We start from the raw sequence: 27,567 nt of genomic DNA, 5'->3' as shown, positions 1-27,567 counted from the left end.
GGTGAAATTAGGTGACTGAGGACTTACACTTGCACTTTCCTGTTCACAGAACAGAGCAGTTCAGTTCACACATGCACAGAACAACTATGACAAACATGTTAGAGCTGCTCGGAGAGGCTGCAGTGCTACTCAGTGAGCAAGCTCATAAAACCCATACAGGTTTTGGTAGTGGTCCTGCATATCATTCTGGAAGTCATATGTGTGTGCAGCTAAAAAAAAGGGAGGCTATTTTTCACTAAAAAACAGACTTTGCCCTTACTGCAATGTGAGAAGGGGCCCTTTCATGCTCTGCATCCCCGTTATGCAGAACACAAAGTGGGCACAAACCTGGAAACTGCTGATTCCTGCTTCCTCTGAAGGTAACTCAGCAGCTGCTTCTGCTATCACTTCTGTCCACTGCACTCAATGTACAGGTGAAAACAAACTCTGTGCATCAAAGTAGGAAGCAGTATACTTAATACCTTCAGCCACACACTCCCTAACTCTAAACAGCCCAAACTTTTCAGTCAAGAGAATTATAACAGGCTTGCTTTTTTATACACCTGTTTCAATTTTCCCATTAAAAAAACCACAAAAATTTAATGCACCTAGAGCTTAGAATTTGATTTACATTTGGAAGAATGAATGACATCCATCTTGTAAGCTCTAAGAGCAGAAACTGGAAGCAGCACCTAAAACAGAAGACAAGCTTTTGGCTTTATCACAGTACCAACACCCAGCAACACTTTACCCACACAGAGAAGCAGCCCTGGGAGATAATATACATCACCTCCTTCAGGTTGGAGGGTCACATTAATGAATCACTAAACTTGGAGTCCTGACTTCAAACACCATTTACACAAATACATTAAACTTAAGCATGATGTAACAACTCCAGAATCACCACAGCGGTCCTAAGAGATGTAGGGATTTCTGTGGTAGCTTACTGCTTACTCTGTGCAAAGCGAGGACATTTGGATGCCACTCTGCTGTGTAATTGCTTGACTGTATTGAATACCTGAATACAATTTTCCTGCCCTAGCAATGAAATACATTGGGATATCTGCAATTACGGAAATGCTGTAGCACTGTACAACACAGATTTAAACAACAGCAGATAGACCAATTTATGACTGTGTGTATAAACATTTACTTTGGGGCAAAACTATCAATTTTGAACGAATAATAGAAAAAAAGATGCAAATTGCTGCTTATTTCTGTCACTGAGAATACACAATGAAGGCAAGCATGTTAAATTTCTCTCTTTTTCTATTTTCGGATGCTGAAGTTGGCAGCTCTTTTCTGCAGTATTCTCTTCTGTTGCCTAATTTATGACCCAAAAATAAATTTGAAGCTGAACAAAGTACTATAATAATCCAAATACTTCTGACACTGTCATACTGTAAAACCAGTGAAATGTGAACCCTCTTATAGGAACACACAGCCCAATGTATCCAGGTATTAAAGGCTGGTGATGGATATACAGAAAGTGTCAAAAAGAGGTCAGTTCAAACTTAGTGTTGACAGAAATTACTGCCTCCGAGAGTATGAACAGCCTTGTAATGATGCTTTAAAACCTTCGTTCTGTCTTCACATGTACTGTTTATACAGTCCTGTGAAAATACTTCAAAGCCAAGAAGCAATTTTAAGAAAACATTTATCAACGACTATTTTCTCCTGACAGATTGACTTCAACTGCAGATATTATGTCAAGATAATGTGTAATTCAATGAATTCATTCCATACTGAATCAAATCAACTGGGATTATTTCCCACCCTTTTGAAACTGAACATTCAGTGTCATTTGGCACTTCAGGAAAAGTTTATAAAATGCAACGAGCCTGAAAACCTACACTCAATTTCTGGGTAACTTCCTGACCTTTCAGAGAAGGATCTCTGATCTCTAACAAACCAGATCATCACAAGTATTATATAAACCAGAAATGTTTTTCATTAACTTTGTTAAAGGAATGCTTTATAAATGTCTTATTTGAATTCCTGCTTATTTCTGTCATTTTCAAGATTGCACAGGTTATAAAAGGGGATGATTTCCATTAAGCTGAGCTCTGCCAAAAATGACTCCACACATAGCATCTATTCCAAGGCTGAAGCTTGAAAGGATCTGATATGAATTAAGGTGACCATTAAAGAGTGGTATATAACAATTATTTATTTTATTATATAAAATTATGACCAATCTTCATTTTGGTGTATAGAGTTCATTTTTCACTGCTTATTCATATCAAAACATGCTGTGACTGTCTTTCCAGAAATGTTCCCCTTTGTTATCCAAGGAAATATAGTGGAAAGCACTAATAATTTTTCACCAGGTGCTCATTGAAACTAGGATTCATAACAGCTGAGGCAAGACAAATGATACACTTAATCATGTGAAAAGAGTTGGAAAGCAGCAAAGCAACTATTTCATTTCTCTCTGCTTTCTATCAATAGCCAACTAAGCTGATGTGAATAAAGTATATGGGATTGCAAAAGTCACTTTGGTCAAACAAGCTTTGGTCTTCCACAGGATAATTCCTCTGGCTGCCATGACAACCAAACTAACGGGCTTCAGTGCTGACAAAGTGTAGAATTCAGAGAGTTCATAAAATTTAAGTTTTTTGATAGACAAAGGACAGAGAAGCACAGAAGGAAAAAAAAGGCTGGCACTATTCTGAGCAACGTGCATCAGTAAAGATTAATGAAGTAGCTCACAAACCTGCAAATAGAAATTCAATAACTGTTCCCATGAAGGAACACCTTGCAGGGGTGAAAAATGCATATATTTTGTTAATCTATATTTAGCCTAGGTGTATTTAATGCCTCTCCATCTTTATTAGTCTTCACTGAAATTTCTTTTCCTCTCTTATTCACCTCCTACATCTTCAAGTACCACACTACTACACTGCATTATCAGGTGGCAAGCTGTCCTTATGCAACAACCATGTGGTCTTTTTACTCTTCATCTTCACATGTCCATAGTGCATTTTCTCTTACCACACACAAACAACGCCACACTAATTCACCCTATTTAAATTTACAATTGAGCCAAAGGAACACACTTCTAAAAAAAAAAAACAAAACAAAACAATGCTGAATTAAAATTATGTCTTTCTCTTGCTCAAAAAACAGCAACAACTGTAGTGCTTGTTCTACTCAGTACATTATTAATTACCCATCTAAAGCACGTTCATCATCTCTGCTCACTCTTGGGTGGTTCTTTGGTTTGTATCAGTGAAAAACTGTAGTATGAGTATTACTTGCATGTATTTTCACTATTGTGGCACCCGAGCACAAAGGAACATACAGTCAGCTTTTACCTGGGTTTCTGTTTAAAAGATTTAGTGCAGGGGGGTAAGCACTACCACTCACAGAGAGCTAGGATATAGTGGGGTGGGGGGGAAGCAAATAAATGAAAAAGAGGGAGTCAAAAGCCAAGGAAGAAATGTACTGCCTGAACTATTTTTACTGCCAGCCTGTTTGGTAGAGGGTAAACAGATCTGTGGGTTTTTTTTAAGCTTCTTTAAACTTACAAATGACTTGTCAATCACCTTAGCAGCATCTCTGGGCAAAAGAGATCAAGTAGTTGAACTAATGACCATGTAAGAGCGAGAAGGTGGTCATAGGAATTTGTGTGCTGGTCATCACAGACAAAAATCCATTCAGGTGGTTCGGGGGGGGCTTGTGCTACCTATGGAATGCCAAGGACTGGTCACTGCTAGGATTACACTGTCAGCATGCAGATAGTGCCTCCTCCAGGAAGAAACTCTCCCATAAAGATACAAGCAATGTTTAGCTGAAGGTTATTTTTTCATTTCCTATTCAGATGGGTCACTTATTTTATGTAATAACAGGTAATTCTTTCATGCTATAGCTCGTGATGCATATTAATCAGTGTTCTTGCATAATTATAGTTTCTTTCAACATTCAAAATGCAGTTAAACTACTAATGACATTTTTCCCCCTCACTTCATCAGCCTATTTTGGGACTAAAGGCCTGAAGTAGACACTTGAGCTTTGGGAATGGAAAACAGCCACGAGCCAGATGTATTCACAGAAGAGCTGTAGGGCAGTAAGGTTGTCATCTACGCATAAAGACACTTCCAAACATGTAAATATGATGTTAAAGTCATCACCACTCCCTCCTCAGTGTTAAAGTCACATACACCATCTTCTGCTGGCCATTACAACCAGTAAAAAGGAAATGACACTACTTTTATAATTACTGGTACTACTGTAACACAATGACATTCCTGAGACATGGACACAGTGTTAACACCATCCTTACCACTCCTGGTTTTCCTTATTATTGCTGGTATCAGAAATTGGAGTTGTAAGAAAATAGTACAAATGAGTCAAACCAGAGCTGCATGATAATGTTTGGTATCAAATGTGCCATTTGGATCTGAAAATCCACCCAGACATCAATATTTCACATACAAAATGATGAAGGCATGCAGATATGTAATATTCTGCAATGCTCTCATAAACCAGCTACAGGTTGGCTGTCCATAAAAATATTTCCACACAGATGTTCCATATTTAGCACATTTGCAACAATAGAAAAAGTCTTACACGAGGAAGTAATAATTTAGTATTTGAAAATGCTAGTTGAACTACCTTCTCACACATACAATACTACATAAAAACCTACAGTCATTGTGTACATAGCATACAATGCCTAGCAATGTACCAAACGCCAGAGGGACATTAATATTTCACATAATATCTGCCTGCCTTAAATAAAAGTAGGACTTAAAGCATCTGAAAGCTTAAAAAAAAAATCTAGAAATGTTTTTTGTTTTTTTCCCTACCTTGATGCTGTGTAAAATTAGCTAATTGCCTTTAAATATTTCCATTATTATAAACCAACACCTATCTAATTTGCATAGATCTTTTATAAAAGAGTACAAGAGACAAAAATTAGAAAATGAACTATGAAACTCATTTTTGAGGTAATTACAGAATCTCTTATTTGTTAAGCTGATAACATTCCAGGTTGAGAACGTTTCTTTAACTGAAAATTTATTCCAGGCTAGAATTACCATTATGCACTAGGTTAACCTACTGTTGAAAAGTTTTAAATAAAACACATTTTGAAATTTCACGTATGATTTTTCACTATAGCAAAATGAATAATAAACTTTCAAGATATGTGAAAATCTAAGATGTCCACCACAGACTGCTGGATAAATATATGGCCATGTAGATACACAATCCATTATGAAGATATCCAATTTATCGAATATTAACAGTGTTTTTATTGCTTCTGCTCAAGTAGGAATCAGGCAAAACACAAGTCAGCTCTGCTTCTAGCAAGGATTCCAGCAAGGAAAAAAAAAGCTACCATCAGGACCTCATTCTTTTTAATAATCTCAAACTTCTCCCTTTGGCAAACAGAATAACCAACATGTGTTAAAGATCTGGAATTGCTTATTCCAGAAGAACTAGCCTATAAATAAGTCACTTTACATTTACTGTACACGTTTATTTTCTTCAATCATACATTCATACATCCTGAGAACATTCGCTCATTTGCATTTGAATCACTGCCATATCAGTATTATTACAACAATTACACCATTATGGCCTAAAGCCTGGCAGAAATCTCATCAAAATGCCCATTTCCACAACATCCCCCAGATGTTTCATTCTAACAAGCAATCGCATCTCTATACTCTGTTCCCCTGACAATACAGAATCAGTCTCTTAACACCAGATTAATACAGGAATGGAAGATCATTGCTAGTTAAAAAGCGAGCACCACATGTTCTCTCACCCACTGACATGCCAAGCAACATAACTCATGTTTTACACAGTTTCTCCAAATCAGCACTGCCTGGAAAAGCTGACAACACTGGGCAGCCGATCTGCTGCGTCTGCATGTTGCTCAGCATTTCCCATGTCCACTGAACACAGCAATTTTTTCACAGCTGAACCTGGAAGCTTTTGAGAGAGGACAGTAATACATGTCTGTGTGTTCAGTGTCAACCCCATGAAGGCTAAGGACTGGTACAGACAATAAGGTTGAAATTCCTTGGGACCTTTTCCACTATTTTCCTGAAGTAGACTGACAAGCAAGCTACAGAATTTGAAAAAAAATGCAAAAATGTTGTTCTCATTCATTACACCTCTTCAGTATCCCATATCAACTCTCTCAAATCTATCCATGTTGCAGTCATTCTAAGTACAACAGCAAGCAAGACCTTTTTGGTAATCAGTATACATAAAGTATCTCTGGAAAGACTTCAAGCTTTGTGAAGACTGACTTTACCATTCTGGGGAGAGTAGGCATATTCAAAAACAAAAACGTATGTAGAAATGGAGATCAGGATTACCTTCCCTTAGACATTCCACCACAAAAGTGAATCCTGTAGTCCGTGGATGTAAGACATACTCATATTTTCGAAGTCCATTCTTTTCAGCAAAGTCATTACTGCGAGCTTTGGTATTGGCTGGAGGAGACAAGAAAAAGCACAATTTTCTATGAGTGTGCATGTAGGTCAAGAATTACATATAATCATGATATGTCAGGAAAATGAGTAGAAAAGCAATTCACACAACACAAATGTGCAAGAGCTTTTCAGTTGGGGGCCAACTGCAAGATGCTTTTGGTTACATAAATATATATGTGTGTGTGTGTGTCATGGAGTGATAAAGAGCAATGTATATTGCAAGAACAGCCTTCCTACTTGCTCATTTCTTTTAAGAAAATACTCAGGAAATCCTTCATATTCAAATGCAACTTGAAATCTAGAAACTGAAATTTAATAGTTCTTCAGATACTTCAATACTAGTGTTTCTTAAAATCAACAAACCATGGTGTACAGTAATGCAGGTTTGATTTTATCTCAGTTTAACCATGTAAAACTTATTTTGGAAAGAAAACAGTAAGCAGAAGAAAATAGTTAATCAAAAAGACTGAAGCCGTATTCTAGTTCTTCATTTTGAACATGGTACATGTTATTCATCACCCTGCTCTACACATACGTCCCCCATTTTAAACTTTCTGACCTAGTACCCAATATCATAACACGTGCTTGCTGCCAGAAACAGAACTGGCAAGGACCTGGAAGACCACCAGGCCAAACCCAAGACACATGGATTTCACAGAATCATTGAATTGTTAAGGTTTGAAAACACCATTAAGATCATTAATTCCAACCACCAGCCCATCGCTGCCATGTTCACTCACCATATCCCTCAGTGCCACATCTCCATGGCTCTTGAACACCTCCAGGGACAGTGACTCTACCACCTCCCAGGGCAGCCTGTACCTTGCTACTCTTTTCGAGAAGAAATGTTTTCTATTATCCAATCTGAGCCTCCCCTGGAGCAACTCAAAGCCATTACACTCATCCTATCTGTATTACCTGGGAGAAGAGCCAACCACCACCTTGCCACAACCTCCCTTCAGGCAGCCCTAGAGAGCCCTAAGGTTTTCCCCAAGACTCCTCTTCCCCAGACCAGACAGTCCCAGCTCCCTCAGTTGCTCCCCGTAAGACTTGTGCTCCAGACACTTTACAGCTTCACTGCCCTTCTTCAGATACTATCCAGGGCTCCAATGTCTTTCTTGTAGTGACAGGCCCAAAACTGAACACAATATCAAGTACTGGTGCAACTTCACCACCAGATGAAAACTCTGGCAGAAAGAACTCTACCCAGAGCAAACCAATCCAAAGTTTTTAAGAGCAAATTGCCAACAGAGCCCACTAAGGGAGAGAGAGGTAGATACAGTGGAAACTTCTCAAAACAAGTGGAGAAGCAGCAATTTGTTCTCTCCTACACATAGGGAACTTGAAAGCAGAAGTCAAACAGCCTTGGGGGCTGCGCTTATCCTTTGTTGTGGGTACTTCTGCACCTCACCTCGGGCTAAAAGGCAAAGACTCATACAATGTTCCCATGGCAACAAGAAGTCATTTTACATAACTAACATATTAAATAACTAGTATTTATAGAGTCCCACATGGTGTTTTAGAAGATGAAATCCTAGCACACATCTGTGGAAGAAAATCATTGCCTAAGCAATTCATAATCTTTCTCAAGCAGAAACAGCTCTTTTTTCTAAGTGCCCACAGTTAACCTTACCAGAGATGAGAGATAAACTATTGGAAAATCATACCAATGCTTAATAATTTAACAGAACTGCTACATATAGGCAAGTTCTTTCCCTTACATTCAAAATTTCACCCTATAAAGGGGTAACAGAACACGTTGACAAATCAGCACAATAGTACCAGATGCCTTTTTTGCATGAATGTATCTAATTTCTAAACTGCATGAGCTCATTGTTTATCAGCAAATGTGGGTCTCTCTTTCACTGGAACAGTTATTTATCAGTAAGTACTATATCATATTAGTATAATGAGGCATTTTTCCACTGTGACCTATTGCTACCTGTATAAGGTAACATGTCACCTATGCCTTACAAACCTTACAAACCTTTACTCCTCAAGATTTACTGCACAAGATCTGCTGACCTTGGGACTTGGAGGAAAGGAAATAACTACTGCACAGCAGCCAAGTGGTTCAACAAAGAACAGCCAAAGATTTAATTCCTGCCAAGTTGTCAAAATCTACAGATACTTGAAAATATTACATCTTATAAAAGTGTTGTAAAAATTATAGAATGTGTGAAATTCTAAAATTACAGTTGGCTACATAACTTAAACTCATCTTTCCTTGAGCATATGTATTATGTCTCTCATGACTGGAGTACCTATTTTTGTCTGCTAGACTGCTATTTCAGTGTTGAAAACAGACTATTGTGAATCAGTGAAGGGAACTTGCCTGTAGGATCCTTGCCTCTGTTGTGGCAAAACTTGAAAAATGAGTCATAAGCAAAGCTTGGAATGGCAGAGAAGGAAAGAATAATCCCGTAAGTATTAAATGTTCATCTGAAAAGCTGGATTCTATCTTACAGCCATAACTGTATTGTACTATTAAGACAACCATCACTAGTTTTCCTCTAAAAAATACACAAGTCAAAAGCTCTAAAGCTCTTTTCCAGATTCTGTGGTGATTCAAGTAATGTGCTTAAAAATAGTTTATCACAAGGTTTTCAAGCTACTGTGCTGTTTCTTCCAAAAGACACTGGAAGTTTCTACTTCATTTTCTGCATATGCAAATTAAGATTTCAAATCTGCAAATCGGGTCAAAGCTTTGAGACAAAAGTGCTATGCAATTCCACATTAGTTTAGCAATTTAAAACAATCAAAACCTTAAGCATCTTAAACTGCACAGTTTGTGTGCACCCAGAAACTACTCCTCTATATGCCTGCTCACTAGCACTTCTGTTACAAAGGGCAGCATGAAAACAAGTTCTGTCTGCTGAACACTTCTACTTGCACAACATACAAAACAATGAGTAAATGGGCAGCTTATTTTTCTGATCAAGAGCTACTTTATACTGTAAAAAAAGTCAGAACCTCTGCTGCTCACTGCATTGAAGTAAACCTCACACTCACCTCCTTGTACTTGGAAAGATTTCACTGTAAACATCTGCAAAGCATCTTCCTAATTTCCATTTACTACAATGCCTTTCTAAAAATGTGAACAGCTGGACATTGGTGCTCCAGCCAACACTCGTCAGCTATTTCCTGATATTCCATTTGTTTGTGCCCCTCTTGTCTCTGGACTGTAAGTTTTATATAATGGATTGTTCCACCCTCCTTTTCATGAGCCTAGTGTAATGGGATTTTAGAAGCAAAGTGACACAGCTAACGCAATGATCATTGTCCTCTGGAAGAACTATTTTCCTTTTCTATTTGTAACATCTATCAAGTCACGGGCCTTTTTGCATTGTATTTATTTTTACAATATTGTAATACAGCAACTTAAGGAGGTCAAAGGGGTTTTGATGCTATCCTGAAAGCGCAGGATAGATTTCCACTATACCAAAAAGTAAGCATCACACTCTTCCTCCCCATCCTGCCTCTCTTGCCATTTTTTTAAAAAATAGTATGTTATTTTGATATTATTTCTGCATAAGTGCACTGACTGCTACATTATCTGATGCAAGCATCTTGGTGCATGCTGCTGCTTGTGATCCCTGCATGAGACACCCATGCTTAAACCTGAGTGAGTCAGAGCAAATCTCCTGCTTAGTACAAGGTTCAACAAAAGCCAGAAAATTGGATGTTCCATATTACATGAAACCTAGAGGTTAAAAAAAATGATGCAGGAAATTAAAGATACATTTATTTTATATCCTCTCCAGCCTAAGTGAATTTACACAACAGTCACCTCCTATAAAACCCCTTAGTCAGCAGTCAACACTACAGAACTGCGTAGGCAATTCATTATTCTGCAGCCAAACTTGTAACATTTGTAGGTGGAAGCAAGAAGAAGAAATAAAACTGTAGGATGCCTTTGCAAGCCTGTTAATAAAAACACTTACTTAAAAAGGGGAAATGCAAGTGTAATGCAAGCTGCATAAAGGAGCTCTTGGAGCAGGGACTGGAACTGAACTTGGTTTAGGTCTTCCCAGTCCCAAAAGGACACTCACATCATCTGGAAAAAGGTAATGTTCCCTCTTGCTCACTCACACACCAAAAAGTATTGCTTGCTATAAACAAATATTTCAGCTTTTTTCCTCTGCAATTAAGAATTAAGCCAAAGTAAACCTACCTCCTAAGCTCTCACTCATCGTTCCCATTAGCTGTATTTTGCATTTTATTTTAACACCTTGGTTCCAATAAGAAGGAATAGGTAAAATGATCTACTTTTATGAAAAAACTTCATATACGGGTTTTGAAAGGAGTACAAATTATAAAGGCAATAAATGTCCAGTAAGGTATTCATTCTCATGGTAAGGTTATGCTATATGCACCTTTAAGAGACACCCAACTAGGACTGTATCAAACCCTAAATTGCTGAAGAACGAACATCAGATGATAGAGGTAAATACAGGCAAACCACGTTGGTTTTCACAAACAGATCTTCTATCTACCAGATGTAATCCCTATTAGAATAGCTGTATACAAACATACATCCTCATTTAAGTCCTACCATGTAGGCTAACAATTATTTCACAAGGTAACATTTAATAGTTGTGCTTGTTTCTGTTCCAGTGTCTCACTCAGCTCACCCATGCACCTACTTGGAGGGCAGGTGACTAGCACAAGACAACCCATTTACCTGAGGCCTTTACACACTCCTGCAGGGCACTTATCAAATTATGCAATTTTCCCTCTGCTTATCTCAAAATTTATGAGGGGAAGTCCCATTAACTGCATTACTGCTGGAAAAACTCAGATGTCAGCAGCATCATAGAAGCACCATATCTCAGAATCTCATTTGAAGTGAACTGGAGGAAGATGTTATGCTAATCTATTTCCTTTGTCTTCAAGTTATAAAACTTCAGGAACTTAAAATTGCTTTATACCCATGAAATGCAGAGAAAGAAAAGTGAACAAACTCCTCATCTTTTAAAATCATATTATAATTTATGGTGTAGTTTTGAATCAAAACAAAAACATCTAGAATTTGACTCTGAAGGGAGCCATAACACAATAACGAGCTGCACTTGCTAATATAAAGATTTGGAACTACAGCTCCATAATCTGTGCCAAAGAAGAAGGTATGTCTATGCTTCCCAAAAAAAACACATAAGCAGCATGAATTCACCTCAAAAGAACAAAGCTCACATGCTTTTACATCCAGCATTTTCCAGGCTGATGCATTTTGCTGGACATCACCCAAAAGAATGATACATTACCCTCATCATCCTACTGGAATGTTAAGTCAGACAACTTCAATACAACTGCTTCTGATCGACTCTCAATTCTTTTCTTCCTTTTTCACTAGCACTTAAATTTGAATATCATGCACTTCCTTTTCCTTTAATCAGGCGTGTGATAAAAGCACACATGTATTCCTATGGCATCAAGTACTCTCAAATGACACCAGTACCAGACAGGGAAAGAAGAACTGGGTAGTCCAAAAGTCTCTTTTTTAAACAATTTCTCATTCATCTATTTATCAGAAGTTTGCATAGAGAGCATAATAGCTATACTGGCTCACAGTTATCATTTTAACAAAAAATTAAGCAGTTCTTTCTTGCACTGTTTTTGAACTACTACCTGTTAAAATCTAGCAGTGTGTCTGAACAATGGTTTGTGCATTACTACATTTACTACAAAAGAGATAAGTACTACAGTACTATGCCCCCTTCTAAATAAAATATTGTTTCACATCACAACTGCCTACATTTTGGCATCAATGAACTTTCCAACTTTTGTTTGGCTTTTAAGCTATTTCTTATGGAAAAAAAAAAGTCTGTGGAACCACAGTTTGGCATAGAGAAGAGATTCATAGATAGTTAAGCCCAAAGGAGTTTTCAGAAAAACGAATGGCAGAACAAAGGGGGACTGCCAGCAGCAGAGGTCTCAATAATGGGAAAAGCTGGCATATACTCCGCAGGCAGTGGGCCTGATGGGGCTTTCAGCACAGCGTGCAGCAGTTAACACGACTACTGGTGAGGAGAACCACAGCACAGATTGCCTCCTGCAGAAACAGCAGCAAGAAAGATTTGTGGGAATGTTATGTGGAAACTCAAAAGGAAACTCAAGAAAAAGGAAAAATTGAAGTAAAGAAGAAACCACGCTTAGGGATGCAGACAAATCCACAGGCAATGGATCCTACAGAACAGGCCCAGAACAATACAACAACTTTTTTTGTTCTCTTACTACTTTGTAGAAAATTACTACAAGAGTCTTACAAAGATCATCAACAAAAACAAAACAACGAGCAAAATGGTGGGCTGCGTTAGTAGTTTGTTTTCTTCAAGTCTTCAGAAAGCCTGACTTCTTAAACAATTACAATAAAATGCCTTTGTGCATTTAGCTTTAAGCTTCAAGTACTCCAGAGTGAAAAGATGACCAACCGACCAGAAATAATCATCAACTTTATACACAGTTTGCAAACACACTGTTCAGAGTTCAATGACGTTACTACTTTTTAAACTTACTTAAGTTGCATCTTGCAATGCGAAGTACCTCAACAGCTTGAGTTCAGGCAGCAGACCACATATACTTTGCGTTTCTTTTAGATCTTTCATTCTTGAATACTTGAAAACATTATACAAGAAGAGTAAATCTATCGCTGCCAGGTGGCTTGAGAGAATAAGAATTACAGTAGTGAAGAGCTGCCCAGCAATACTCCTCCTTTCCAGTGGAGTACACGTACCACACTGCTTCCTCCCTGGGATGCTCAGTGGACTGGGGAGAAATTATCACCATCAATCAGTGGTAGCTGAAGCTACCAGGAGAACAGAGTAAACACAGTGCAGACATCTATTTGATGCTGCAAGGAAAGAGGAACATGCATTACACGAGCATGAGAAAGGACAACTAGAGCAACAAAAGAATCACACCCGCATCAACTTCTTGATGGTATCAACAGCATATACTTAAATTTAGGCAAAGTTGTTTATAACCAATTACAGTGGAGAAGAGACAACCTTCTGCTGCCTCATGGAACTTCACGTTTAGGTGGGGAACATTCCCACCACTGCCTTCGGGACTCCACAGCACAACTGCTAACATCCTGCTGCTGCCTTAGTCCTCGGCTAGCTCTTATTTAAAATTGTAACAAGGAACTTCTTCAGTCCTTTAAAATCTGTTATTTCTGAGGAATACTGGGAGAGATTGGAAGACATACACAATTTGTGGGTAAATTATGAACAACCCAATTCTCTTTAACCATCTTGGAATGGAAACACCTGGGCGACCCAAGGAGATGTTTTCTGACACTTCAAGTACAATTAAGAATTTGTCTTAACTCAGAACAACCAGAAGACAGGTAGTCATGAATTCAAAGAAAAAAAATTGAGATAGTTTCCATCCCCCTTCCTAATTTTAGATATACAATTACTAATTCAGCAAAAGATATCATGTGATGCAGTCCAAGAATGTTTAATGATCTATCCTCCTTTAGGAAGGAGGATCGAGTGACAACAACTCCCTACAATGTGATAACATCTGAACATTACATATCCAAGTTTAAGGATACTGGGAACATGAAGAAGAAAGCAGCAGTTTACATTATTTATTTTCACACCATGCCTAGTATTTACTGATCAGACATTGCAATAAGGCATGATTTGAGAATATCTGCAAAGGAAAGTGTAGTAAAGGTCTAAAATAAGCTAAAAGGTAAAAGTCTAGTTGTAATTGGTTTTCTGTTTTAAAAATGATGCTTATCAAATAGTGCTGCAGGCATAAAGAACCACAGAACATTCATAAAATGCTTTCTTTTATTGGCATTTGAGTCTTTTTCAACAGCAGTTAGCAGCTTGCTATTGATGCTACACAATACACCTGCATTAACACAGATATTTTTACTAAGAATTAAGCAAACACTTAACTCATTAAATTTACAACAACAACACTGACATTTGTTTTCAGGAAACATTTTTTCTTTTAGATGCAGATACAGGCAGCTAACATGGCCTAATGAGGAAGCATATCCATTTTCTCCTCTTAAAACATGAAGCAAGAAATGTAATAGAATCATTAGCTCTCATCTTCAATCACCTTTCACAATTTAGCACTGTTCATCCCAGTCACATGGAAAATAGGAACATAAAAGTAATTTATTCCAGGTCTTGTAAACTATTTTTACAATACAATACAAAGGTGGAATTGACCAATGTTAAGCTCTTTCAATTATGGGATGCTTTTGAAACATAACAGTTATTTCTGGAAGACTGGTTAAACCTCTTTGTGAAACCATGCCTGTGTTTCTTGGGTACATCAGCACATCAAGATTGTTAACTACATTTTCTACTGTCTGAGAGAATGTAGTATTGCTCCCAGCTTGGATGTTTTTTTTCAATTATTTCCATAAACAACAAGGAATTTCCATATCAATCACTACACAAAACAACAACAAATTTATCCTACCTGTGAGATCAGTTCCTTCCGGAAAGATGAGGAGTTGTAGTGGCTCATGAATGTCACAGAAATAATGCAGCATTTTTTCAAAGTGACTCTTGTCATCTTCCCATTTTCTCTGAATGAAAATAAAGGCAGCAACCTGCATCGCCCAGCCTGTGGTTTAAAAATACACCTTTAGTAATATTTCATGCTCATACATTCAGTGCCTGTTATTCCAAAATACTGTACAGATTGTGTCAGACGCAACATTTTATCTAAAATCAGCTAAGCAGATGGAGCCCACACAGCTAACATGCCTTCTGCAATCTGGACCTAATGAGTGTCATACTCAGATTATGAATGATATCGAGATAGCTGAATCCTGGAAAGGGTTACTTGAATTAAGAAAGGAAATGCTTGAGATGCAGTCTCAGCAAATCTTGGCAAATTTCTAAACTGCACTTGTTAAAAAACCTTTGTACACAAAGCAGTATGTTTACCACCAAATCTGATGCTCATCTCTGAACATATCGTGAGCCAGTATCTGTAAGTACCTGTCCATACAGCTTTTTCAGTATAGGCCATCCATATTTGAACAAATCATTTGCAGGAAAAAATAAGGATCAATTTTAAAGTAATTAAAATGTGACTTACATAGTTGAAATATGCTCTGTTCTGGCATTTAACCACCTTCTATTATTACAACATGTTTTACTACAATAGTGCAAAGAGGAGATCTTTTCATACAAAATTATGTCAAATACCAAACAGTACCACAGCATTCAGTTATTCTAGGGGCATCCCAACTGAAATTAAATTCTTTAAAACAGGGACAGAAAAGAAAAAAAGCCCTCTAAGCTGTAACAGAAATGCCTTCTCCCAGTCACAACTCTAAGGACATAGCAAGCTCCATCAGACAGACTGCAAAACACATTTTAGGAAAGTTCTACAGCCATTCCAGTATTTTCCTTCCACTCATTCTTACCATACTGTCTAAACTTTCTGTATGTTTTATGTACTCAAGTCAGTTCCTTGAATTGCTTTATGCAAAAACTGTACTCTGCTAAGCTATCTTATTGTTTGGTATCACATCAGGCCTAAATAACGTAGTCCTCAAGTTCTCAGCACAGCCTGCAGGTGGAAGGAAAGGAAGCAAGAAGCAGAATAAGTGATCAGTCAGGAAGCATGCTGATACTGTCCCAGGTCAGCAGCTCCTCAGGAAGTGTGATTTTGGTCCACAATAGAGAGGGACCATGGAAAAAAAACCAAAACTGTCAGATTCCACCCTCTCCCTTGGATCTCCACAAGGAGCACAAGACTTGAAATGACATGGAAGCTTCCATAATGAACTCTTTCCAGTGATCTTTCTTTGATATCACCAAGAACATCAAATTACACAACACTTGTAGCTAACAAGAAAGCTGCTTGGGTGACTTGTATTTTGCTTGCTTAACATCCCTTAAAGCAGAAGATATCCAACAGTTTCTTGTTCCTATCCTAAGCGGTGGTGTTACATACAGGCCATGAAAAATTAAACAGGCAGTAATATAATGACAGTGTCAGGGAGGAAGACAAAAGACAGCAATGAGTTGGGAGGCATCTAGTCTTTACAGATAACCACAGGTTTGATTTTATAATCTAAATATAACATTCAGTGTTCTAGAAGTTGTTTTTTTTTCTCTATACTTAAATGTGTATCTAATTAGATAAAACAGCCCTGACTGCTCCAATAAGAGATTATCTAACAGTCAGATGACGGATAGCAAAGGATCCTGGTTTCCCTCCCTATCTTCTCCAGCACAGCACACTGAGCCAAACAATTTTGACTTCTATGAAAGTTGAACAATCTTCCACATTTGTTTAGTACTAAAGCCTCCAGTGGAGTGTGACATGAGTGTGAATTCCTGCTTTCAGTCACAGTTGCCAGTGATGGCGATGTCTGCTGTTTGCATGGCTCACCGTTCTACTAGATTCAAGAGAGAGGAAACGTGGCACAAGCTGGCAGACATATGTCTTCAAACAGAATGAAAACAGGCTCCTGCTTTTATTTCCATGCCGCAGTCTGTCTGCATCATGCTGCTGGAAAAACAATGCAGAACCAGTCTGAGACATGATGTGAGGTCCAAACAGGAGGACAAAGGAAGGTGGAGGAATTCAATATAGCACTGAGCAAGAGGAAAGCTTTTGCCAATAAGCAAGATTTAAAAATAAGCAGAAGGAAGTACCTTCTCATGTGCTGCCTGCAGGGAGAGATGCTGTTCAGCTGATTAAGTTTAGGACAAGATATTGTCTGATGAAAGTAATTACATTGTGCTTGTTTGCACAGTGGTTTTGGTCATCCAGAAGGTGCTGGGCAACAGGAATTTTCCAACCAAAGGCAGCATTTACTTGAACGGGGAAAAATCATTCTCTTTCTGTTTGCAGATTTTTGAGAAATGTTGGATTAGGAAAACATCTTGTAATAACCAACATTTACAATAACCAATACAGCTTGGAAAAGCATACAAAAGTATATCTCTTAATGAAATTTGCAAAACGGTTAGCAGCACAAAAGTTTTACTAGGTAGAATACCTAACTACAGTGACATTTAAATGATTTTTTTTTTGAGCTGAAAAAAATAAAAGATGCACCTTCAAATCTCTGAACAAAAGAAGATGTACTTAAGAGTTTCCTTACTACCCTGGGGATAAATCAAATTGCAGCTTATACAGGTTGAGCGTTTGCAGCAATCTATTAAAAATGCTAATAGCAACTACAGATCTTTTTTTTTTATTTTAAGACTATGCTTCTATTTCCCCCAAACCTTTGGTCTGCCAAGGGACATTTGCCACCAACAAGAACCATCCACCACAACACACCAGCCACAGGACTCTTCCCAGTAGGTTTCACTTATGCCAAGGATGTAGTAGCTCTGGGACTGAACCAAGACTTCTAGCTGCTCTTGCACGTTCCTCATGTTGGTGGTATGTTGGTGTAATAACATTCCCAATACACTTCATGGTAACCAGCAACAGTATCCATGTATTTCTACAGCAGAGTATCTGCAGAACTAAACTACGCATACAGATTCAATAAATGATTCAGAACTATAAAACTAAGAAGGAAAGCATAAGGCCTAGCTATGGGGTCTCCTCAATATACCCATTCACCTTTCCTCTTTTCTTCCATCATATTTTTCACTGTTTTTCATATCAAGAGTTCTCTGGCCAAATAAAAGCATTATTCAGTGAGTATATTCAACAGGGATGTAGCCTTGCTCAGGCTTCTGACATAACAGTGAACCACATGTCTAGGCTTAGTAAGAGAAATCACTTGGAAGCTCATGATCGTGCTGCATACAAATCACAGGGTCCAGAGTTACTCCAAGTGTTTCACTGCATAAAATACAAGGCAACTACCATGCAACTTTAAGTTCTCCTTATTTTGCAGATCTGTAGGTATTGAAAAGATGTCAGCACGCAGCAAATTACACAGGAAAACAGGGTTAGTGTTACTATATAGATACAAGGTTAAGTTTTGATGTTTATAGAGTGCTGAACAGATTTCAGACTCATTCATTTTACTGCACTTTTTTGGATAGTTTTATGTCTAATAGCTGAAAGCAAATTAAAAATTAAAAGTTTTTTTCCACATAATGGTTTAAGTGCATAAACTAGGAAAGTAATTAAAGAAATGCTTCTTGAAATAGCCTTGCATTGCACAATTTCCACTCCTTGCAATTGTTTTTAACAATGCTCATTAACAATAATGTAGTTAATAGCGGTGTGAATTGAACTACCATCTGATTTGATGCATTCTTTGAGCAAATTAGAACTATAAAACTAGCTAAGAGATAAAATTCAGAGATATCCATTCATGATAGCACTCCCAGCTCCATAGTGAAAAAGCTGATTCAGTTGTGTTAAAGTATCTATTTAACACTGGTATGCTATCACCTTGTCCTTTCGGATTCTGTATATCACTTTATATCTGTTGGGATTTTTTTGTTATTTTTGTAGTCACGTTCAGTTTACATTCAGATTTTATACATGTGTTTACTCCACAGCCTACTTATTACTTGGACCAAATAACAATTTATTACAATGCATGTGAAACAAACTTTTTTTTCTTAAACAATTGAGTGAACAAATGGTGATGCTAGAAACACAGAATATCAAGACAGGATCCAAATAGATGCACAGTATCTACCACAGTAAATACAAAGGCTTCTTTCAATATTCGATCCCTTAATCATGGTTCTGAAATATCCTATTTGGACACTTAACACTTAAATATTCATTCTGTATTTGCTAAATTGTATTATTTCTACTTAATACAGACAATCAGATGACCTATTAAATCTATATTAGTGCTATTTCCAAATAATCCTTGCACTAAAATGCTTCAGCTACTGTTAAGGAACATTAAACCTATTCAGTTACAACATCTATCTTAAAATAACATTTCAAATTTGATGTTCTGTATGAAATCGTAACAACATAACATAATTTGCAACTAAAGCAAAGGGTTAGCAACATGAATGGCAGAAAGGCTGCTTTTTAATGCTTCTAATGCTTTATAAAAATACAGCAATACAGTGAAATCCTTAAGTATTCAAAAGAATGAGAGAGATGTTTTTCTCTTCACAATTCAATACCTTTTCCACTGGCTGGCATCTTCTTCAGATGCTCTACTTCCTTATGGGAAGACTGCAGAAGTAAAGACTACAGAAAGTACTGGCTGCCTAGCCAGAAAGCAGACGGGGGCATAATTCATTTTTCAAGCTGCATCTCTGCACTGGGTTCCACAAAGGTGAGCTTTCTCAACCCACACTTTCAGTCAGTGCTGCCAGGCAAGAGTAGAGCCAACCAAGCTGAGATGGGCAAAGACCTTATCCCCAGGTAACTGGGCCTGAAGAGTTGATTCATAGAGGTGCAGCAGCATAACCTAGTGATACCAGCAAAGGAATGTAAATTGGAAAAACATGCCATGCAAATTGTGCTGTATTTATTAGGTAAGCTCAGACAAAGTAAACACTCTCTTCACCAACTGCCATTTGTACAATGGAGAGAATGAGAAAGGTTATAATCTGATCTCACTCCTTTGATGTTTGTTTGGGAGAGGCAAAGGCAGCAGACAGAGACTGGAATTTTTATTACAGATAAAGGGTAAGGAAAGTTTTAATGGAAATAGAACAGCATATATTTTTCCTGATAAGAGTTGGGAGAATTTCTGTTGTATACATCTGAAAATATTCCTATGATTTGTTCCCTGAGTAATCCAGTAAAAACTAGATCAAACTGGGGATAGGGCACCTAAGACTTTTTTCCTCCCGCATTAAAAAAAAAAAGGCATGCAGAGTTGCAAGGAAATTAGTTACATATTTGCTACCAGGTATAATTGTTCCCTCACTCCTAACACTGCTTCTTCAAGAAAGCCTTACACATTTGCCTTTTTTGTGAATAAATCATAGAATCATAGGGCTTGGCAAGGACCTCTAGAGATTATCATGTCCATCCTCCGCTACAGCAGCTCCCTACAGCAGGTAGCACAGGAAAGCATCTAGGCAGGTTTTGAGTATCCTCATAGAAGGAGACTTCACAGCCTCTCTGAACAGTCTGTTCCAGTGCTGTCACCCTCACAGGAAAGAAGCGTTTCCTCATGTTCACATGGAACTTCCTCTGTTCCAGTTTGTGCCCGTTGCCCTGAAAAGAGCCCAGCCCCATCTGCTTGACTCCTGCCCATTAAGTATTTGTAAGCATTTATAAGATCTCCTCCCAGACTTTTTCAGGCTGAACAGATCCAGGTCTCTCAAGCTTTCCTCGTCAGGGAGATGCTCCAGGCCCCAACCATCTTTGTGGCCCTCCACCAGACTTCCTCTAGAATTCCTTGTCTTTCTTGACCTGGGGAGCCCAGAAGAGGACACAGTACTCCAGATGTGGCTCACAGATAGGCAGGATCACCTCCCTTGACCTACTGGCTATGCTCTTTTTAATGCACCCCAAGATTCCATGGGCCTTCTTGGCCACCAGGGCACGCTGCTGGCTCATAGCCAACCTGTTGCCCACCACAACCCCGAGATCCTTCTCCACAGAGCTCATCTCCAGCAGGTCATCATAAAGAGCAACTCCACTACCGCGTCCCACCATGTCTCCGTGACTGCAGTGAGGTCATGATCTTCCAGCTGCACACTGATCTCTATCTCTTCCTGATTATTCCTCCTGCTACATGCATTGGTATCCAGTCACTTCAGAGAAGAAAAGAGAGTAGAGGTTGCAGGAATCTCTAGAGGAATGCAAGAGGATCTCCCATTGCTGCATACACCCGTGAATAATAACTGTGCTTTCCATTAGAGAACATACTCTCTAAATTCCACTTTCAAATCACCTAGGATAAAAACTAGAAAGTAATCAAGTCGGGCAGCTCATAATTGAATTGCCACAAGATAAAATGCCACATCTCAAAACTCTAATTTCAGTCTATATTATCATAACAAAGATACCTGAAACATGAGCTATACTAGAAAGTTCAATAGGTTATAGTTTTAATTTTTAAAACCAGTATGCTCCATTGATAAGAATTTGAATGCCAATCTACTGTAACTTGAACAAAGACGCTTTATGCTGAAGTATTTACAATCTCACCTACAGAAGCAGCTGCAAGCAGCACAAGCACTTTGCCAATATGAATGTGTACAGATTCCTTGCAGCGTTCTGCTGTAATTATACTTTGGTCGAGTTAACTGATAATATTTTGTAATCTTAGCTACACTGATATTTTACTTCAAGATAGCCGATCCATCACATACATACAACTGACTGTATGTATGCTCTTAGCCCATGGCAAAGGCAGGATAACTGGAGCTGTTTTGTCCTGCTTCGCTGAAAACTAAGATGGCTCAAATTACTTTGAACTTGCTTTAGGCTAAGCTCACACACATGGACAGCTATAATGGATCCACTGACGTGAAGAAGAATACTAGTGGGGCTAAGTCTAATGCTGAAATAGATCACAAATCCTCTTCTTCCCTTAACAAAACAAGGGCCAAATCTAACTTGAGCCTTTGAGAGTTACAAACTTGAGTGAATAGACAAGTGGTAAATAACCAAAAAGCTCCATCATCCTACAGTCTATGTAAGCGCAATATTAGTCATACAATTACTTGCATACAGAGATGAAGATCTGGGCAGAGTTAGACAGTTAACTCTGATCCTAACTACTCTAGATTTACCAGTTTTGCTTATTTTATTGGTTGCTTTTTTTCCTTTATCGCCTTGACCTTTTCTGCCACAATACACTCCTGGCTTAGCAGTCTCAGCAAACATTTTTTAAAAATGTTAAGTCTTCAAGATCTGTCCATCAGCGTTGCTTAAAGTACCTTCAGGCTTTCCATTTGTGCACTCAGATACTATGTTATCTTTTCCATTCTGTTAAGCAAAACCAGGAGGAACATTATCTCACACAGCAGCCATGAACTGTTATGTTACCCCTAGTTACCCTCTCATTTTTCAACCCATTTATCTGAGAGCGATCAAATGTAATGAAAAACTAATTGATTTTTGTTGGACAAATGCTGAGGCATATTTAGGCACTAACATCAATGTATTACTGCAAGTCCACCAAGAGTTAAATATCCTACAACAATGAGCACATCCAAATTGCCAATCACTGAAATACATCTCTAGTTCCTTTGAAATTCCTATCAAATCAAGACTTGTACAAATTAAACTATGAAGAAACCATGAAAAGATGCAACTAACTCATCACTTAGTCATTTCCTGGTCAACTGTCATTACTGCGTATGCTCCTTGGAACCTACCTGGACATTATGTATTCCATAGCATATGTTGAACACAAGAGCATCACAACCTCTATCACTTCCTCTGCTATTCTTTTTTTCATGGAAAATATAAATTGTGTGTATCTATAATTGTAGAAAAGTCCTATCTTGTCAGCTGTGCAGGAAACTGACAACGCTATTAGAAATTCTCCTTGAAAACTGACATTGCAGAGTATGTCAGTAATTGCTGATGATGTCACATGAGAAACTGCAGCAACAGCTCAGAGCAGAGCAGTGCTCTCCTGAGACTCCAGCCTGGGCAAGTTGTACTGAAATGCTGCAAGAATGTTTCTGAAATTTAATACCACTTTTCAAAAACTTTACTGCACACAATCCATCAAGCCAAAGGTATGGTTCCAGGAAGAAAGGCCCATCTGTTTTTCTGCTGGGTTTCTTTATTTAAGGCTCACATTTAATCAAGTTAAAGTTCTTGGATATATTAGAATGCAAAGAATTAATAACTTAACAACTAGATAAGTGACTCTATGCTTCTCCTTGAAATACTCTCTTCTGATTTTAATTATAACTAACTGGAAATAATTGCAATGTAGACTTATTAAATACGATACTTTTACACTTTTCACCTACAAAGGAGGTGACAAGGACTCTGGATCTATTTCCATTCACAGCCTTGCCCTACCTACCGTTTACATCACTTGGAGCAGGCGAATCTCATACATACCTTAATGATCAATACCTAATGTATGAATCATAGCTGCAGTGCACTGAAACTGTCCACCTGATTTTTAAGCTATGTTCTGGCCTTAAAACTTATAAAATGAGCAAAATGTTTATGTAAAAACCACAGAACACACTTCAACAAACAACAGCATCTGACAAATGCCTACTGAAGGTCTATCACATAACGCAGAAGTGCCATTAGAGGTAAGTAGGAGAAACTCTACTTTTACAGCAGGTTGTTCTTTATGGACACCATTTTCTGCATCAACATCCACCCCGAACATAATTTCATAATGAAATCTTTTGTCAAACTTCATTTAATCCAAGAGTCTCACCTTCTAGTTGCCCTCTATTGGGAATACTTCATTTTTGCAAGAATCTGCTACCCCAAATACAGGTCAACTGAATAGGGAGACTTGAATTTCTAAGGCCTCTTTTTAGATATACTGCAGTTGAATAGATGCTTATCATTCATGACTTAGACTATCAAATTATGGCTTGAGTTAAGGATGTGGTTTGGATGAGTTTACTCCTGTGATAAATGAGATTAATAGTTTACTAAAAATTAAGCTAAAATACTCAACACTGCAATCAAAATTACTCAAAGCACATATACTACAGAGGAGATTTAGGGATTTGGCACGTAACTAGCAGTGCATAACACTACAGATCCAGGCATCCACTCTACTGCCAGGAACTGTCATCCCATAACAAGAACAACAGAAGTATCTGTTTGTACCACCTCAGTCACCACAGTTACAATATGGAGCACAAATCCAGAATGCCAGTAGTAGCTTAAGCATCTAAGTCAGACTTTGAACCAAGATGTTATTGTGAGCAGCTAAGACTGCTGCAACTGTATTTGCCAGAGCTCATTCATCACATCTCTTAGATAGGTTAACTTTATGTTCTGAGGACTGAAAAACTGCTGAGCAACTTGAGGCATTTTCAGGAGCCAAATTTTGCCAGGCATACATAACATCCCAGACTCTTGAGCTGACCTTTGAATTTTATTAAAGGCATTCTAATACTAAGCAGGCACACACATGCTTAGTTACAAAAAAAAATACAAAAACACGCTTCTTTTGAAGAGATTAATCTATCAGACTTGCAGAGTATTATCCTGGATTCCATCTTCCAATATTTCTTTTAAAAGTTGCATATGCAGCCAATTCCAAGACTTCAAAACATCTCCACTGTGTTCTGAAAACATTTATCTAAATACATATTTTCTCATTTCCTGTAATGCTAGAGGAGATGTCTTTCATCAAGTAAAACTGACCATGTTTGAATATTAGGAAAAAAAGTGGGTTACCTAGCTGCATCTCTTACATAGGACTAAATACCCAGCAAGTGAATGCAGTATAAGCAGAACAGTATGAGAGTTCCTCCTTATGGAATTCTGCCAGAATTATCTGCTCAGATAAATGACCTGACAAAAGGGAACCATAAATAAGGTTACTCTTTCAACATGATAAAGTTGACTCATGTCCTGCCCAAGCTGGTTTTGTATAAAACAGCAAATAAATCTAAGAGATAAATATAATGCAAAAGGGATGCTTTTATTTCAGATAAGTTTGTTGATTTGTTCAGAAACCATTTAGGCAGCAATTTTTGGCATATCTAAAATGGTTTCTCTGAGTATGTACAACTCAGATCCGCTCCCATCCTATGCCACTATAAATACTAATTATTTCATGTCCTGCACAGTATATTTTGGGCAGCCAAGTTCATTTTAAAATCACAGCTATTGAAATTACTATCAACTTTGCAGGGGCCCTGTGGGGCTTTTCCTATTTACTAATCTTCTCAATAGTATAAACTGGATAATGAAGAAAGAGGACTAGTGAGACGTACAGCATGGGAGGATATACCACCAAAGCTAAAGTGTTGAAAAAGACCGTGAAAAGAATTTTAAAAATCTTTTCTTATAATTCTGAAATTATCAAATTTACAATTTGAAATTTACTTTCAGTAAATAAAGTAGCAATATTTTTACGAATAAATGCTTAAGCATGCAGTCCAAGAATCGCCTTGAGACAAAAGATCTTGTATACTACATACATTTAAAAGAAGGTTTTAAAAAAACTGAAAAAGAATTCAAACTTGGGCATAAACAATGCCGCACAAAAGAATTTCTGAACAGATCTTCCCTTCCAATTAAAGCATTTAGTGACCTACCAAATCCTGGAATGCTTTTGAGACTGGATTTGAGACAGATTTTTTCAAGTCTGAGGTAGCTGTATCGCAGCAGGCAGTTCCACAGGAACATCCAGTCCATTCGTGTGCGATGGTTCATGATAATGACACTTCTTTCTCCAGGAACAAATCCATCACCAGTGACAACCACCTTGGCACCAAACACCATCTCCAGCAAAGCCTACAAATAATACATCTAGTTTTATGACTTTACTCACAGAAGAAAAGCAACAGTCTATCATCAATGCAAATTAATCTCAGTGACATCACTTCATTTGTTCACACTCGCTATCAGTGGTAAACAAATTTGTTTCCTAATAAAAAAACAGCTTTTCAACAAGGATCAAGCTTGTGACACTATCAGTATTCACCTATATTTCATCACAGCAAGAAATTACAGTCCCTATATTCTCTTCACTGATAATTATTGCTTACCTCCTAATTTCATTGCATTTAGTAAAGGAGAAAAGGGCAAAATATTAGAAGATGAAGCACCTCGCAACCCTTCAAAACAAACAGAACAAAAAAAACCCACAATCTGATATGTAACAAACCTACAGTTATGTCACAAGATATGCATTTCTGAGCACCAGTATAGTATCTTATTCCAGAAAAACAAATCTTAAAAGGCAGAGGAACAAAGTCCCTTGATTTCTGGAGAACAGAGGAAGAGAGAGACCCTACGCACATCACCTTTCTACAGGAAGAGTTCAAAGAGGAGACCCCCAGCTACAAAGTTGATGCAATGTGAGGACAACTTTATTTCTAAAGGAATTTCTTCTTTTTGACCTGAGACCATTTGTCTAATACAATTAGATGAACTAAATTCTATGAGGATTAAGTAAGAGAACAGCGAAGGTCAGCAACAGCGTACCATACAGTAAATAATTTCTGTAACTAGATAGCTGGAGCACAGTTGGAAGCAGAAGTTTATAAGAAGAGTCATTTAGGAATCTCTGCAATTTAAAAGAACCTTTTGCTTGTTAGTGTTTCACCCACCCTTCTCCAATCAGCATTTGACAATGGATAGAGATAACATGAAAATACCTTTTCAAGAGTACAATCAACACACAGCAGTAATTTATCTATACATTAAGTTGTAGAAGAGAGAGACTGTAGGCAGGAATACAGCCAACATTCACTGAGCTAAAGTATTACCTTTCATAGATGGTTAAGAAAGTTATGGTCTGTTTAAAAAAAATTATAAAAAAAAGCATTAGTAAGCAAAACGAACAGTTGCTCGGAACTTGGTTCACAGTGTAACTTACCACTGGCAGTGTGAGCCACGTGGCCACAACGCGGTCAGTGATCCAGCGATACCAGGCCGGGGAGATAAACATCAAAGGTAGAAAAGGACCGAGCATGAAAATACTTCCAAAAAAACTTCCCAAAAACAGTGCAACTACGAAGTATATTCCTTTCCATGACACCATGGCTCTGAAAAAGAAAGTCGGTGTTACGTTAGAGAGGCAAAGTAATTATATAACTCTTCAGACCCTTCAGGTTCAGTTTGAGGTAGTATTCCTCCTCCTTTTAATAGCTAACAACACAAAATGACAGTAAAAGCAAAAAAGCAAACAAAGTGTTCTACCTCACAAGTAGCTTTTGGAGAACAACTACATAAACACACTAATCCGTAAAACACACTAACACAGGGGTCAAAAAGTACCAGCTACAACATAATTTCCACCACTTACTGCAATATGTAGCTCCATTTTGAAATCTTAAAAAGGCTATTTTTAATGTGGGAAAGCACAGAAGATACCTTACTGTGGAACAGTTTAGGTTGGAGGGGTCCTTAAAGCCCACCCAGCCCCTACTCCTGCCCGGGGCAAGGCTACCCCCACCAGGGTCCAACCAGCCTGGTCTTGGGCACCTCCAGGAATGGGGCTCCCACAGCTATCTGGCAATCACCACCCTCTTCATAATTTCCACCTCACATCCAATCTAAATCTTCCCTTTTAGCTTAAATCCATTCTCCCTTCTCCTATCACTATCAGACCATGTAAAAA

General features: G+C 38.0%; 1 protein-coding gene across 9 annotated transcripts in view; it reads right to left on the bottom strand.

Moving 5' to 3' along the window:
* The window catches only part of LCLAT1 (lysocardiolipin acyltransferase 1), a 121,349-nt gene that overhangs the window by 49,583 nt on the left and 44,199 nt on the right, over positions 1 to 27,567 (bottom strand). For all 9 annotated transcript variants that reach the window (XR_016463914.1, XR_016463915.1, XR_016463917.1 and 6 more), the window contains 4 exons: positions 26,824 to 26,992; positions 25,538 to 25,736; positions 14,883 to 15,029; positions 6,315 to 6,431 (listed from right to left, as the gene is read on the bottom strand). Coding sequence is in view for 5 of the 9 variants with exons in the window: in XM_031598613.2 (XP_031454473.1) it covers positions 6,315 to 6,431; positions 14,883 to 15,029; positions 25,538 to 25,736; positions 26,824 to 26,988 (628 nt within the window). In the remaining 4 variants the exon portion in view is untranslated. Of the gene's footprint in view, positions 1 to 6,314; positions 6,432 to 14,882; positions 15,030 to 25,537; positions 25,737 to 26,823; positions 26,993 to 27,567 lie in introns of those variants that run through there.

The sequence above is a fragment of the Phasianus colchicus genome, chromosome 2 (genome assembly GCF_987193195.1).
Source record: "Phasianus colchicus chromosome 2, bPhaCol1.hap1.1, whole genome shotgun sequence".
Taxonomy (NCBI): domain Eukaryota; kingdom Metazoa; phylum Chordata; class Aves; order Galliformes; family Phasianidae; genus Phasianus; species Phasianus colchicus.
This window is presented reverse-complemented; position numbering and strand designations above follow the sequence as displayed.